Source organism: Sinocyclocheilus rhinocerous, unplaced genomic scaffold (assembly GCF_001515625.1).
Source record: "Sinocyclocheilus rhinocerous isolate Xijiao unplaced genomic scaffold, SAMN03320098_v1.1 scaffold258, whole genome shotgun sequence".
In the NCBI taxonomy this organism is placed as follows: Eukaryota; Metazoa; Chordata; class Actinopteri; order Cypriniformes; family Cyprinidae; genus Sinocyclocheilus; species Sinocyclocheilus rhinocerous.
The window spans coordinates 380842-398362 of NW_015634010.1; the positions used below are offsets into that span (position 1 = coordinate 380842).

Genomic DNA, 17521 nt, shown 5'->3' on the forward strand with positions numbered 1-17521 from the left:
AGTCGCACGGTAGAGTCGATGGTCTTTACACTCTTCGGTCTTACCACGACCGCAGCCGCGACCGCTTCCGCGGTAAACTAAGCTTCTTTTTAATTAGTTTAACAAAACTCAAATTGAATTCAGCCGGACACATTAAGTATTTTAATACAATACTCTGACTCTTTTCTGTGTAGATCACAGTGACATAGCAGACAGGGCAGTTTTACAGGAAGAGAAGTGGTAATCATTTGGAAGTAACCTCATAAAAGAACAGACTAGACTTTTTCAAGTATTAACATACACATACACGCCTGGGGATTCAATTAAGATAATGAGGCAGCCGTCTGGTGGTTAGCGCCTAGTCGTGTACGGAAGTGAGGGCAGTTAACAGCATATGAAAACATTTAAAGTGGTTTTGAAACGGTGACATTAGTAATTCAATGATGACTCAACAATGGGCAGATCAAACAGAGAGAGAGGTTTTGTTTGTGGCTGCTTGGCCTTGGACAGTTTATGCTGTGAAATAATTGACATCAGGTGTAAACAGTGGAAATGGAAAGCAAAACAATGACACATATTAAGCAGCATGAAAAAAAAATAGATAAAGACAAACTTTGATATTGGCTTGACAAAGCCTTTTCAGAAAATTTTAAAATAATTTTACAAGCTCAATATTTGAAGGTGTTGTAGATCAAACAGTCAGACAAATAAGACTTGCAAGGGAGTTGTGGGTGGCTGCTAGGGCTTTGCCAGGTTGTTCTGGGTTGTTCCAAGCGTGTTGCTAGACGGTTACTGTTTGAGGGTTGCTTGTGGGGTTGCTAGGGTGTTGCTAGGCAGTTTGAAGGTTTTTCAGGTCAGGCAAATAGGACCATTCGATAGATTGCTAGACATTTTCTAGGGCTTTAGGTTGTTCTGGCGTGTTGCTAGGGTGTTGCTAAGGCATTGCTAGGCGGTTGCTGTTGTGTTGCTGGGTTGCTAGGCATTTCAAGGTGGCTACAAGGATGTTTTTCTGGTAGCAAAGTAGGTGTTTGAGCATTCTGTGTGGTTGCTATGGTGTAGCAAAGACATGGCTAGGTGGTTTCTATGTTGTTGCTAAGGCATTGCAAGGTGGTTGCTAGTGTGTTGACAAAGATGTCTTGAGGGGTAGCAAAGCAAGTGTTTGAGTGTTCTGTGTGGTTGCTAGGGTGTTGCTAAGGGGATACTAGGGTGTTGCTAAGGCATTGCTAGGCAGTTTCTTTTGTGTTATATGTGGTTGCAAATGTGTTGCTGGGTTGCTAGGCATTGCAAGGTGGTTGCTATGTTGTTACTAAGGCATTGCTAGGTGGGTTGCTAGTGTGTTGCTGGGTTGCTAGAGGCGGCTACCAGGATATCCTGGGGGCAAGCAAAGCAGGTGTTTGAGTGTTCTGTGTGGTTGCTAGGGTGTTGCTAAGTATTGCTAGGCAGTTTCTATTTGGTTCTATGTGGTTGTTAGTGTGCTGCTGGGTTGCCAGGCATTGCAAAGTGACTACAAGGATGTCCTGGGGGGGTATCAAGGCAGGTGTTTGAGTGTTCCGACACACCGGGTTGCCAGTCGGCAGAAAACACAGCGTATTGCAAACACGGAAGCCAGCAAACAAACTGGGTCAGAGATCAAAGATTATACCCGACTTAAAAAGCCTCAGCATCCATATAAAACACTCTATGACCAGAGTCATGTTAAAATGCAGATAATCCAACTCATCACCTAACGGCGTAAGGTTTGTTGCCTTTTATTGTCAATTGTGCTTGTTTCTGTTAGGTGTCCTTAATCTGGCAACCCACATGAGCGTCAAGTCTGAGGAGGAGGGAGAAACAACCGTCTCTGTTATTTTGAAATTGGACTGCTGTGCCCATTTCAACCAGCTGTCAATATTACATACTTCACCTTTAAATTACAGCTTGCCAGAGAAAGTACTTTCCAGTTTTATGAACAATAAGTAGGCTATCATACAGATAGCTAACAAACTGTTACAGTCTGTGATTTTACTGCTAAATGCTATCAAGTTTGTTTTTGTCATTGATCATTGCCCACATCCAGCCAGAAACACTGACGGTGATACTTAAAAAAAAAAAAGTGTCAGATAGGCCTATGCAGCTTTCATCAAGCAGTCTAGTCTAGTATCATGAAGTCTTTACCTAGATCAGAACACTGGGCCACTCGCAGATGACACTGGCACCGGAAGGGGCAGAAAGGTCCATCAGGTTCCTCGGGTAGCACAGGAGGCGTCTGAACGGGTGGTTTACGAGTCGGAGGCATGGGTGAACCTGAGCCCGGTTCGTCCTCCATCATGAAGTCCATAAAGCCAGACTGACGGAAGGGCAGAGCCCAGCATACAGACACCAAAAGCAGGGAGAGACAGGCCGATTTCATGTTGCTGATGGAGGCCTGGAGGCTAAAATGGAGAAGAGAAAGGGTTAAAGGTGAGGGGCAATATGCTGGGTGGCATCTCAGTACCTGTGATGGTGAGAGGTTAAAAGTCAAATGATAGATGTAGGGTGCATGAATGTGACTGAGCAAATGTGGGCGATAACACGGCAGAGGTCAGGGGTCAAATTTAGGTCTATATTAGATTTTAGAGGTCTCTGGTGGCTATTGCTGTGGCTTTTCATGCGGTTAGACTGATGGTTAGCTTTATATGACTAAATGCATTTGACTATATTTAATAAAATAAGACTGAGATAAATAGAATTATGAACAACATAGTATACCGCAGTGGGTGTAATAAATTATTTAAAATGAACTTTAATTTAAATAAACATTCTTCCGAAATGTGCTTCATACATTTTCAGTCACTACTATTATTTATAAATAAGGGAATCATCTTATTAAATGCTGTAAACCTAGGGATTGCCAAACTTTTTGCCAAAAAATATGATTTATCAAAACTACTTTTTTAAAGAAATTAATACTTTTTTAGCAATGATGCATTCACTTGATCAAAAGTGGCAGTAAAGACATTTACAATGTCACAAAAGATTTATATTTCAAACAAACGCTGTTCTTTTGAACTTTCTACAGTAATCATCGAAGAGCACAACTAAGCAGCACAACTGTTTGATAACAATAATAAATATTTATTGAACTCCAAATCAGCATTTTATAATGAATTCTGAAGGATCATGTTACAAAGTCAAAGCAAGTTATCCAAATATTATCTGGTGAATATTAATTGTATTAAGCTGACAGTGTTTTTTTCTACCAGTAATATTAAATGTATAACTTTTTTCAAGAAAGAAAGAAAGAAAAAAAAACTTTTATTGCATGAAAAAACTTGTCTATAGATTAAATAAATTGTAATTAAACTCATAAATTTGCAAACAGTTGTTAGAAATAAAAATTAAACGGTAATAATATTAAATTCTATAAAAGTTTTTTTTTAAAACACTGGGTTAAACTGACATATCCATGTAGCCCCCTGGGGGTCCCTGGACCCCAATTTGAAAACCTCTGCTATACACTGTTAAAATGACAACCATGCACACTATATCAGTGAGAATTGATAGTTCCAGTTAAACTGTCTTTAACTGGAAAATTAGTGTTTACTATTGTCATTTTGCATTATTGACACTCTATTTTCCTAATTAATGCTGTTCAGTTGCTTTGACACAATCTGTATTGTTAAAAGCGCTATATAAATAAAGGTGACTTGACTTGACTTGACTTGACTTGACTTGACTTGACTTGACTTGACTTGACTTGACTTGACTTGACTTGACTTGACTTGACTTGACTTGACTTGACTTGACTTGACTTGACTTGACTTGACTTGACTTGACTTGACTTGACTTGACTTGACTTGACTTGACTTGACTTGACTTGACTTGACTTGACTTGACTTGACTTGACTTGACTTGACTTGACTTGACTTGACTTGACTTGACTTGACTTGACTTGACTTGACTTGACTTGACTTGACTTGACTTGACTTGACTTGACTTGACTTGACTTGATTTGACCTGGGTTTAAACTGCATAACCAAACTCATTCATGCCCTCATTCAGAATAAAAAATAACCATCTTCTGTCTCAGATAGAGTGCACAAATCAGTCCACAAGCATAATACATAAACATATGTCTGAGGAGTAGCTGGATGTCTCTGAACGACGAGGAAATTGTAAAGTAGGGACAGAAACTCCCAGAGCTCAGTTCGACTTTACAGGGTCATCTCAGGTCCATGTAATCAACATACAGCATAATTACAGTAGTTCAAATCCTCCGAGCGGCCACGTCACTTGGACAGCGAATAACCACTGTGCCCCTGTTAAACTCTGGAAACCCAGAAACTGACCCTGACAAACTTCTGGAAAATAGCTTTTCTTAATTTCTCAAGCAAGAGAAGATTGTGATACAATCTTGATACATACAATGATACATACATTCAATCTTAGTGCAGATCTAAATAAGATGACGTTTGTGACATATTTCAGGAACCATAAAAATGCTTATGTTGGATAAAACAAATTATGAATATTCGCAATTATCTACAAGCACACAAAGTGTAAATATAACAGCTTCTCTCAAAAGACTAACTTAGAAGTCTCAGAAGAAAACTCCTGCAAAGCATGGCAAGTGACTTTCAACCTCTGATTTCTTGATTTGCATCACGGGAGAGCACGCTGAAACAATTTTCTGAGGTTCCTACAGCTCAACCAGTATCCATGTTTCAAGAAAAACAATGAGAAATTGTTGTTTTATTCAGTTGCATTTCAAAACAACAACTTGCCAACCTCAATTTAGACATGCTATTTGATTTAATGCTACGTTTTCAGGCCTGGATACAATATGCATCACTTCAGACACATTTAATTACCTTTGACCCAGTGGGCAATAAGACGCTTTGCGCAAACACACTGCGGTATCACTTAGCCCTTTAACATTTAAGCATGTGGTAAATTTACAGTGCATTCAAGGTAGTTTTATGCTTGTGTGTTCCTGGGAATTGAACCCATGACCTTGTGCCATGCTCTACCGGTTGAGCTACACAAACCTTTTCTTCTATATGCATTCCCAGTAGGAAGGAAGCCACAGTATGTGTTTAGAGCCTCAGGAGTTGGTCAGCAGTATGAAAAGCCCTCTGAGCATTACAGGCTGTCACCATGAGCGATTCTGTTTGCAGGGGGATCATGGGAAGCTGTTGCTGCATTTGAGTTGCGTCCTGTCAACAAACCGCAGGCTGCTATGAGAGCCAGGCAAACAGACAAGACAGACTGATGGTGTCATAACTTTGTTGGGAAAAAACAGGCAGGGCACAAAGTTCACATTCTCCAAACACAAAACAGGAATAAAAATTGGCTTTTGGCAAATAAATAAATTGGTAATCACATGAAGGAATGTGAACATGCAATAAGTTCTCATTACTAATGAGGGGTATTTGTAGGTCAAGTTTGGTTCTAGCACACATACATTTGTATATGCTTGCATAGACACTGAATTATAAATGTTGTTATATTGACAGGGTCTAAATATAAGCCTTTTGTGAATAAACAACTTCAGAGACCTACAAATATTTATGAATCCTTTAAGATTCATTAAATAATGAATTTATGCAATCAATAGTTTAATCAGTGTGATTAAACATGTTCAGTGTCAATAACATAATATAATAGTCATTCCGTGATTTCTAGTATTTTATTATATATAAAAATAAAAAAATATATTAAAAATTATCTAGATATTTTTATACATTTATCTGTACATTGTTTTTATACATGGTTTAAAAATGAAATTAAAATAATAATTCATGACTGGTAAGAGTAATTTAAGGCTGGTAAATGTTCTCAGTTCACTCACTACTTGGATCCGCAGATCATATCAAAGAGAATGTAGCCAAAAAACGACTCAACAGAAAGGATGCTGTGTTCCTCTCAGGAACCAATGGACCAGTGTCATATGGCTCAATGTGTCAACAATTATCAGAACTGATTCTAAATAAACTTCAGATGTGATTTTTCACAGACAGTTCTGTGCCTAACTATCAGCTTCTGCCAGGTTGTTACAGGCCTTCGGTTTTGATTTCTCCCCGTCTGCGGGTCGGGCAACAATCTGGTCCAACTGAAGTGTTTCACAGAACCCAAAATCAGCACTCGCCTGTTTCTGGTCTTATAAATGTGGACTTATAATAATCAAGAGGAGACAGAAAAATGTCCACTTTTTCTCTCATTCTAGGTCTCTCAGTTTCCAAGCATTTCTACCTACTTGTCTTTCAGGATCTTGAGGTCTGGGTTGTGTCACAGCAGGTCTGATTTGTCTCAGCAGAGAAAAAAGGGAGGTAATTATAGTTTTTATAATTATAATTCAGTAATTATAGTTTTGTACTGTATTATTCAGACAGCATTATGTCTAAGAAAGGTTGACATATTCAAAGCACTATAAGTGATTTATGGCATAGTGTGGTGGCAGATGAAGCCATGTGATCAAACTCAGTGTTTACGTTACTGTTTATTAAGTAGTAGTAGTAGTAGAACATGTACATCTATAAACATTAGAATTATCTATTGCAGTTAATTGTATGCAAAAAAAGAGAGAGAGATACATATTTTTCCTGTATGAATATCTAAATCAAGTCCTAAATCAGTCCTAAATCAAGATATATTTATTTCAGAAGCAAAATGACATAAAAAGCAATAAGTCTTGTTTTCTGAAAGAAAAAAAAAATCTAAATTAGGTGAGTTTATGCTTAAAACAAGAATGCATACTGGCATTTGGTAGCAAACACTCATTAAAATAGTGAAAATTGTATGAAAATAGAATGCAGCTCTACATATCTCACTTTCTTCTCTGTTCACACACACACACACACACACACACACACTGACCTGTTGCTCCTTTCAGCAATGACTCACAGAAAGGTATTTACAGGCTACAGGACATTTAAAACATGTGTGCTCCCTTCATTTTAAAACATACACATAGACCAGTTTTATCATTGCACCCCAAAACCTGCCTTTTATTTATGAAAGCATTCCTCCACTGAAAGCTCTAAAATATCCAGAATTCCTCAAACACTGAGAGAATGGTTCAGAAATGTAATTATATGCTCATTCCAATGAGTCATGTGTCAAAACAAAAGCACAAAAAGACATAATACTCAATGTGCAAAAGCCTAAAAATGTGGACTTAATATTCAGCTCAACAAACTGCACTCCTAGACTACACTTGCATACAAGGGTTTCAACCACTCTGCCCCGTGCGGTCAGGCTGGTTCCAGACCACTAAACCAAACTCCAAAGCCACTGCCAAAGCACAATTAGACTTTCTCACAGATCAAAACCATGGTTAAACCCATCAAACATGGTTGTCTTCAAAAGCACCTACCCGAAAGCCACAAAAAGTTATTCAGATGGTGAACAAGCAATTATATGCGGAAGGCCGGCTGATTATTCTGGCCCATGAGAAAATGAGTGAAAAAAAGGATCAAACTCATGACTATAACTATATGCTTGATCTAAGACAATCCCAGTTGTTCACATTTATATTCAAGCACTCTTTCACTCATCCTCCCACTTCCTTTCTCCAAGGCAACTGCCCATCTGTCATAAGCAACTGCTTTGACTTTGGTCCAAAGCTCCAGTGTCTTTTTCTCAAAGGGTTAAAAGGCAAATAAAGAAAGGAAAAAGCGGCAGCGACCAGCATGGCTACCATTAAATGACTCTCTCTTTCTAACATCAAATAGTTGGAGCCAAATGGAGACCTTTTGCTTCCAAAGAATACTTATTGCATGGCCAGAGGACGTTGTCTTTTGAAGGGAGGAAGAGCGGGACAAGAGTTTCCTGTCATGGTACAAACTGTGTACTTGAGTTCTGTTTGCAATTAGTGCAAGTTGTAAGCCATACAAAAAAGAAGCATTCTCTAACCTTAAACCCAACCCCAAATCGAACCCCAACCAAAGAGAAATACATGAACCAATTAGCCCAACTTTTAAAACCCGAAATGCCTGTTGAATTAGTCTAAACCTGCGTCTACATCCCCCCCCCCCTCCCCCCTGAATATTTTAATTTAGCTGGGAATTTTGTGGTGGGATTACCAGGAAGTGCCTTGTCAGACTTGCCTGCCATTGGAAGGAAGCTATATCATTAAAGGATTAATGAGACACCAGTCCCACGCTCTCACTCTCTCCATCTCTCTCTTTTCTCCTTCAGAGTGCTATCAGCCTTCAGCTGATATGGCTCAAGGCACTTTGGCTTCCACGCCACGGATAAAGTGTTTAGGATGCGACTTCTGGAGCGAGTGGAGGCAAGCAGATGCAGAGCGAGGCCAGAGGACAGAACGTCTCCCCAGACAGGTCTATCCGAGGAAAGCGCTGTTAGAAATCCTCTAGTGTTTCCAGGTCTTACACGAACTCTTTCTAAATGCCAAGTAGCACACAAAAGGAAGAAAAACCAGGATGGAAAAGTCAGAGCAAAGCGAGTAAGGGCACTCGAAAAGTTAATGGCTTTTTCACAACAGCGAGTATGTGTGGGGGTTTCAAAGAGCAGGGATACTTGTCACAATTTGGAAAAGTCTGAAAAGGTCTTGTCCTCTCCAACCAAACCAGAAAGAAAATCACATCGGCAATCAATTTGCATAAAGACACTTTTCTAGCTTGAAATACAAAGGATGGTTTTCTCATCAGAATGCAACCAAAGCACCTTAATCCACATGCAAACCCACAGCTATTAACAAGGTACAAAAATGCAGGAAGCTAAAATAAATGCATTTTTTCATCGATTCACTCATGTATTCTCTCATTTGCATTCAGTATCTTGAATTAATTCATCTAGGATATGCCAGAATGAAGCAAATTCACTCAAAACTTCCAATGCAAAGTCCTCATTTCTGCACCAAGCCTTAATGAACTGCAGAAATCAGCAAACCGAGATTCCAGAGGGGTGATACTCACATTTCATCAGTGCAAACCGTCCACCTCTCTTTGAGACGGTCAGTCTGTTCTGTCAATCAAAATCCCTGCTTTTCATCACTCAGAAGGGTTAAGGGGAAAGCTTTGGGTGAGCTGATCTTACCTGCACGTACAGGAGCGTGTAGAGCTGCAGACAAAGACCCGCAAATCCAGAGAGGGCTGGAGCCGATGTACAGCACGGCAGGCCGAAGGCTGATCACTGTGTGGACGCCTGCAGCCAAGATCAGGCAGGTGTGCTCTGTCACGGGGGGAGGGGATGGAGAGAAGAACAGAGAGGGAGAGAGAGAGGACGAGTGGAGGGAGGGAGGGAGGGAAGAAAAGGAGAGAGGGAGGGGTTGATTTCTTCGTCCTTTTCAAATGAGACAATTGGAGAAGAACTTCCCCCAGTCTGGAGCAGTCCAAATGCAGTTGGAACAAGAAAAACTAGGCAGAAAAAAGTTGGGAGGCGAGAGGCTGCGACTATACAGGCATTGGCAAGTTCCCATATTGTGTCATCTGGTAAAGATAGGGAATTCTAGATACAACAAATGCGGCTCGGCTCCCTCCCTTTCGGCAGACTTCATGCTGCCTTTTTTGCATGGTGGAAACATTCCCCTCCTTTCCACCCACCATACTTTTGTTTCTTTTGAAACAAGAAACTTAATACACACATACATACAGCATTTCCAAATCCGCATTAGGCTTGTTTATTTGTACTGAGTAACAGGCGTGGAAGAGCATTGAATGTGCAAATGGAGGTACCCGGAAATGGGGAGGGAGGAGCTGGCTTGAGTTCAGCTAGTTACTGAAATCAGGACCCAGGTTTTCTTCTCTCTCTGTCTTTCTTTATTGCGGTTATTCTACATTTGCCTGACTTTCACTTCTTTCTGTCTAAATCGAAAGACTGGGCCGAATTGGTACTAGGAATTCAATCCACCTAAATCAGATTGGGCTTTTGGGATTTTCTGGCACACTTTTTGGAGACAGAAAAGATAAGCTGTACATTTGGACAGGGGTGATTAGGATTTCAGTCTCAAGCCTCGTTCACACTGATTTTATCACACCGCGGGATGTCCTGCATTACTGGTTATTTGAAAAGCTTTTGAAAATCTAATCACAAATTAGATATAATTCAAGTAAAGACGACATGCCATTCAACTGTGACAATGGATCAGGTTTTGCTGCTAAAAATGAACATTTCGGAAAGGAATATGTTATATGAAGTGCAACAGTTTATAATATTTCATATCATTTCATATTTTATTTACTGAATATAATGTATAATTTCAGCCTGATCTCATTCATATTCAAAGCTCTTTGCACAGAACATTTACACACAGTTTAAAACGTTTAGATATAAACTGTAATGCACAATGGATGTACTGACAGCATGTAAAAATCTCTTTAGAAACTACAAAATCTTTACAAATCCTTTAAATTATATTTTCTTTTATAAACATATTTTTGAGCCCCTAACCACACACCTATAACAATCCTAATTACTTCTCAATTTATTTTAGATTTTTGTTTAACTATCTATATATAATACAACATTAGAAATCACACAGAACGGAATGAAATTATCCTTAAAAAATGGCATTAAAAATTGTGATGACATTTAACATTTAATTAAAAAATCAACATATTATTTCCATGAATTCAAAATTCTATGAACTGCATAAGTATACACGTGTATTAATATAATGTAAATTTCAGTGCCCTACTAGAACCACAATTTTCATATGAATACCTACAACTATGAGATCACACTGATAAATCATACATACAATGAAATCGGCCACATTATCATAGGAATACAGGATATGGATTATGTGTGACACATAATCCATATCCTGTATGGATTTATCTGGAAGTATGAAGTATCTGGAAGTATCATCCGACTGCACGTTTCAAGTCATTGGAAACGCCAATTGTTTCAAGTCATTGGGTCACTGTTACTCATTTCATAACTCAATGCAAGGATTGTTTGGTTGGATATTGCTGGATGCTTACCAAGACCCCTAAATAAGGTCTAAAATCACCTATGACTCTTTCACAGTATCAGTTCTGAAAAAAATTTATGGTTTTAAAAAAATTCAAAATGTGAACTTATAGTTTAGAAATTACTACTCACTGACCCCTGAGCCATGTGTCAGCTATAAGGAGACTTGGAGACACAGTGTGCTCCTTTAGCGGAAATCTGGAGAGTGTGATGTGGCGTCAGATCAGTGGAGGATGCAGATGATGACCTGTTCATCATCCCCTCCGGCCATCTGCCCTGGGCTGAGCTCAGAGTCAGAGGATCTGGCCAATAAACCTGAGGCCACAGCCAAATGTCCACTTTGAGTCGTTTTGTTGAGTAGGTTTAAGATTCTCACACAATTTGTTCATATTGCATTTGCTTAATTTGAGCAGATTCTACCAATTTACACACAGATTTGCACCAAAATTTTGATGTCGAAACTGGAACAAATGACTATGAATTTTTATTCTATAAGATGACTCTCACTTTATTTTCCTATGTCCCTCTTCAAATCTGATTTCTCTTCCTGATCAGTCTATTTCAAAATGGACCAATGGGATCAAAGCAGGTTCCAACACCACCAGCGCTCCCTAAAGGATAGTTGACACAAGGGCCCCTGCTGGTGTCGATATCGGCTGTTTGGCTGTGTGTGCTTGCATACACAAACTATAAACCCTAATGTGGAAACTATTACACTAAAAGTCAAAAGGAAGAGAGGAACTTATTAGCTATGCTAGGAAAAAAAACACATATGACATATGAATCAGTTGTAAACATAAGATGTAGTTAATGAATCTGCCCATGGATTTGTTTTAAAGGGGTCATATGATGCTTTTTTAAAGATCATTATCCCTTTAAATCAATATAAAGTTTTTAGGTAATAATATATATAAAATGTTATATATATCTTATATATTCCATAACAATTATATGTATAAGTGTATCTATCTATCTAAATATCTAGATAGATAGATAGATAGATACACACACACACACACACACACGTAGTCTAAATTAATGAGGTCATAAAAGCTAAATGTGTGATATAATTCTAAAAAAAAAAATATATATATATATATATATACAGTATATATCATGTCAGCTACTCAGAAATTGGACATGTGAAAACCATGTACACACATTAAAAATTCCTGTAGACATCCTGACCTGACAAAGGCTTTGAATCATTGTTAGAAAAGCTGTGTGAGATCCCATGCCATTCAGTGGTTAGTTAACACAATGCAAAGTCGGGACCAAATGACTAATCTTTTGCAAGCAATCTGGATTTAATCTCAGAACTGGTTCAAATGAGTGGCAAGACTGAAGCAGCTCTGTCTGCCTTATGTTTGGCATAGATACAGATCTGCAGATCAGCCTCCAGACGAGAGACGTGATGTATGCAGCTGAAAAGGGAGCTCAGAGTCTGTTAGAATCATTAGAACCTGCAGGCAGAGTGCAGACCAAACCACGACGGAGCAGCGGGAGAAACCTGAACTCTACTACCTCTGGAACAGCTGGGACAAGATAAGGAGAAAAATATAACAAAAAGACATCAAGATATCAAACTACAACAGACTTTGCGAGGTGAAAAATATTTACAAGGGTGTAGAACTACAATGAAAATGGTGCAAATAGTATTTACATGTGTCCAGTGAGTCTTTATATTATGAAGCATGTGTGTGTGGACATATCTGTTTCTCCAACAGATAGTGAACAAAACCTAGTCTTCAACAGACTAGGTTTTGTTCACTGACTGATATATGGAATTTCAACCCGATCTCACAGGAAAATCAAACTATTTTTACGAGGTGGCAATGAGCATAAATGGTAACTAAGCTTAAAGGCCCACCCACATAACCGTCCCCACGGTTTACTCCCCATGTACCCACATGGAGAGTAAACAGATTGTATGAAGACAAATTAGTTAGTAACTAATAGGAATTAGTAACTAATTCGCCAAAATTTCAAATGGTTACGAATTGTGTTTCTCTTTTTTTTTTAACTGGTCTGGTTTTCTGAAACTGATGAAGGCTGCCATTAAAAGCTGCTCTGATCTAATCCCTGCATCGCCAACCACAATTACCAAAGAGAACCACACAGACCTCACATCTGAATCAAGGTCTTAAGAGAAAACACAGCTGTGGGAGTGTGGGCGGTGGAGAATGTCCTCTTCCCTCGTGTCTACACACTTTCTTTCAGATGCGTGTTGTTATTATTTACATAATTATTACAGATTTAATATCTCCGCCTATCCATACAGCAGAAACATTTAGCAAGCATTCAAAGCTTGACATTTATTTGCAAGACTTCACAAGCTCTGTACAATTGGATTTTACAACCAAAATAACATTGTGTGCTCCAGGATGTGTGTAATCTCTTTGGCATTTTGGTGAGTGTATATTTGTTGTACTAAAACTCAAGAGGGTCAAGATGTGACAGACGACAGACCGCCTTGCTATTTAAAATGTAGCTAACCACTAAAATTGATCCTCAGTTATTAAACTACAATTTCATGCAATTAATTTCTTAAAATCTGGCATGTTGGTGGTTGAGTCAAGCTCAGACTGCTTTCCTTCTTGTGGGCTGATCCAGTGTCAGTTTTTCTGGTTGAGTCTGGTTTTGATTTGTAGCTTCCATCAGACACCAAACAGCTTTTACTGCTGGCTGCTCAGTCACAAGACCCCCAGAGCCCAAAAGAGCCATAAAACAAGCATCAAACCGGCCAAAACCCTAAAGAACCCCGCAGAACCCCACACAAACCTGCAAATAAAGTCAACAGTTCCCAACTAAAGGAACCAATAGACCCGAACCAAAGACTGCATACAAGAAACAATCACATATACAGTAGAAACTATATGAGAGGCAGCTACAGACCCTTCACAAAGCCATTAAAAAAATGGATTAAAAAAGGATAACTGTGTTGCTTCAGTGAATAAATGCTAAGTGAATGAATTATATGAAATATAAATTCAAAAAGCAGAAATGGTCTGTTGTTGGATTTGAGCAGATTTAAACAGCCTGAATTATTTTTCTGTCACATCTAATGTCGCTGTCATCTACTTTTTCACGTACTATTATCCTTGCCAGGGACAATCTAAATAATTCTTATTCACAACACTTCTGGTCGCCTTTGGCCCTGTCGAGCTAATCTAATGAAATGCTAAATTGCTTGACAAAAGCACAATGGGATAAAGAGCGAATAATCACTCTAAATGGAGGGAGTATACAGATAATAATAAAATACAGAGCGACAAGCTGCAGCACATCCTGTTCCAGAACATTTTACATAGTTTTATAAATTATTTAATTATTTAAAAACATTATTATTTATTTATCTGTTGTTTTTTTATTATGGGAATATTAATATTAATAATAATATAGTACCCCTTACTCATCTGGATTATCTAAAGTGAACTGGAAATTAAATTAACCTGGATTTTGTGTTGAATTACACAAGCTGTTTGATGTGCCAGAGGTGGGCTGGATTTTGAGGCTCAAATGCTGAAGAGAAATGCTGGAGGAAATTTTCCAACATGGGGTGATTTTCGTCTAAATGTTTTTAGTTTGTGAGCAAATCAAATGACCCAAACTAATCGACTCAAATATGTTATCTGAGGAACACAGACTCATAAGTATGAGTCTGCATTTGAGTGCATTTGTGAGAAAAAGTTGTATGGAAAAATCCTTACAAAAAGGATTAAAAGAAAGTCTTTACCAGTCTGGTCAAGCTTGCAAGTGTAGTTTGGAATGTCTGCAGTAGTTTGTGTGTGTGAGACAAGCATATTAATAGTGTACTAAAGTCAACAGCAGAATTAAAATAAAAAGAGACTGCCTCTGTTCTTGGGGGGGAAAAATCTTGTTTTCCAAAAATATCTAAAAATATTTCAAACAAGATACATTTTGTTGTGAAGATATTTTTTCAGATATGTTTAGACTTGTTTTAAGAAATTACATCTTGTTTCTTTTTTTCTTACCTCATTGGAAAATTGTTGTTGCTTCTTCATTAAATGTATGTTGCTGTTTTAAGGACTAAACTTTGTTTTTTTTCAGGTAACAACATAGTGACCATTATGGACTGTTTTAACTGATAGGCACCAGCTAACTCAATCATATTTTAGATCAGTAAAATAGAGTAGAAACAAGCCTTTTCTCCTCTGCTGCTGAAAGATGGAAGTTTTTATGAAACCCCAGAGAGCCAAACGTCTGCTGTGCATCACCGAAAAAATGCCAGTGATAACAAGATAAACAGATGCTTCCACCCCGAACGCACACAAATGACACAATAACAGACCCATACCCCAAAACAACATCCAATATACACACACTCTAGTCTACAATACTATGCACACACACCCTGACAAGAAAATGTATTAGGCAATACCAGAGGAATGTACAAATTCAGGGGAGATTTGGAGTCTGGCTGGTCAGGAAAGGGCCAGTACAGGGGAAAAAGATTCAGCCTAGAGTCCACACAAAGACACATGCCGAAAAAAAAGAGAAGAAAACATGATGCTTGTCTTTGCTTGATGCAAAGTTAATCACAAAAAGCACAAGTAAATATTTCCTTCTTGTAACTACGTTTCTCCAAATGCTATGTTTTAAAGTGATTGATTGTCATGTTATTGCTTTTTCTCTTTGTGTCTGCCGCAAATGAACGTTCCCATTGGCTTATTGTTCCCAGACCTCTACGATCCTGTTGATTTTATCGAGGCCTTGGCTCAGCTTTCCTGTCTAAAGTTTGAATAAACGGTCAAAACCCCCTCCTCTGTCCCAGACATCTTGAACCATTATTCTTTTAGTTTTTTTTATCCTTCCCTGGTCTTTCAAAGACATGCCTTATCACACAGCAACACACCGCTTTGAATCTCAGAGAAACTAAAGTATCAGTTTGATCAAGCAAATATGTTGCAACAAGTAACTCCAATTGTACAGAAAAAAAAAAACATTTCCAATAAAATTATGGGAGTATTTATCCACCCACCCACCGTGACGGCCGCCTTGCTTGTAAGCTGACAGTTAGCCAGCCGAATGACTGACGGGGAGATTGGCTGAATAGAAGGTCAGCAATTTTTCTTCAACTCTCTTCTGAATGGAGCAATGTGGAGCTTTCAGCTTTTCTCTGTGACCGTCGCCCAGAATGCCTGGTAACACTGACTGCCAGACGAAACACTTCCTTTGTATATGTCAGGCCTCGGCGCCTGGCCATCACTGAGCCTGTTTTTATCTCATTCTGTGTTTGTGCGTTTGATAGGAAGAGAATATAAAGAGACAGACTCTTATTTTTTCCATTATGGGTGCCAGTTTTTGTCCAAAATTGTTTTTAGTATAGACAATATATTTGACAGCTGTTTTGATCCAAAATATAGTGAGCTTCCTATGGAGGGAGCATTTTTAGATGGCAAAGACTGTTTCAAATAAAAGTTAAGCATCTTAATTATTTTGGATAAATTGTAAGAGAGCATCTTAGTGCTCTTTGTTGACAAGGCAAGTCTCAAAAATGACATCAAAAATGACAGATGAGGTGAGGAAGGAGTTGATTATAGTTACTTTTAACTCATGCAAATATATAAAATGAAAATATATACATATCAATCAGTACTAAATGCAGTAGTCCAATTTAAAGGGATTCATTTACCCCACATTATAAAGCGGATAGTTCCGGTCCTTGATTCTGATTGGCTGAGCCACGTTCGAAGCTGTTGTAAATTACTCTACAAACATTGTAAACATACATTGTTTGGTGGAAGAATAATGTTTTTATTAATATCATTACACTTTATTTGCTCTGTTTTATTTTGTGAAACCTTACTACATATATGGGGTAACCGGGGTGGGGGTTACTTGCTGTCAAGTACTCATATCAATTGTGTGTCATGCTTTCCAAAATGTGTGTGTCGGTTAATGTTTTTTGTTGTTGTTGTTGTTTTTTCCTTATTAAATTTGTGTCTTGGATAAAGCATTTTTTTTAAGTATTAGAGTCTGCTTGTTAGCTTAGCAAAATGCTATTGACAAGCTTCACTCAAATCAATTGTGCACCATGTTTTCCAACATTTGTGTGTCAGTTAAAGTAATTTTGTGCTTATTAGCGTCTGTTTGTTAGCTTAGCAACATGTTAACGTTGAAATTAATTGCAAGCTGCATTAAATTCTTTATGCTCATTATGAATTATTATTATTGCAACTGTAATTGCACTGTAAATACATCTGATCTGAATGCTGCTTTAGATGCAGCTTCTGTGCCACTTCTGTAGTGTATAAATGGATTTTGTTGATACATTTAGCTGGTAACACTTACTGTCTACAGTGTCTTATTCTAAATGAATTTATTAATTGTAAGAATTTTGACACAAAAGAGCTACTACTTACCCATGTTACGTACATGAATTACTTACCTGTGCTATTTATCTGAGTTCAGACTGCTGTGTTGGAGATGTGTGAAAGAGTCTGAACCAAGCATGAGTACAATGTTAGGCTTGATAGACTGATTGATTTATATAAATATACTTATATATTTATTCACAGTTAAGAATACTGGCTTTTGCACTTTCTACATGTGTGTACATAATAAAGCTCAGCTTAAAAAAGTAAAAATGCCCTGGAAATCAATTTAAAGGGTTAGTCCACCT

General features: G+C 38.2%; 1 protein-coding gene across 2 annotated transcripts in view; it reads right to left on the reverse strand.

The window, feature by feature from the left end:
* LOC107744892 (decorin-like) overlaps positions 1 to 9319 on the reverse strand; it is a 19774-nt gene extending 10455 nt beyond the window's left edge. Inside the window, exons 1-2 of one of the 2 annotated variants that reach the window (XM_016558704.1) lie at positions 8998 to 9319; positions 2134 to 2390 (exon numbers count right to left, since the gene is read on the reverse strand). In XM_016558704.1, the coding sequence (XP_016414190.1) occupies positions 2134 to 2368 (235 nt within the window). In that variant the 5' untranslated portion in view covers positions 2369 to 2390; positions 8998 to 9319. Of the gene's footprint in view, positions 1 to 2133; positions 2391 to 7312; positions 7405 to 8997 lie in introns of those variants that run through there. The other variant, XM_016558705.1, reaches the window with a different exon arrangement.
* Between the last annotated feature and the right edge of the window lie 8202 nt (positions 9320 to 17521).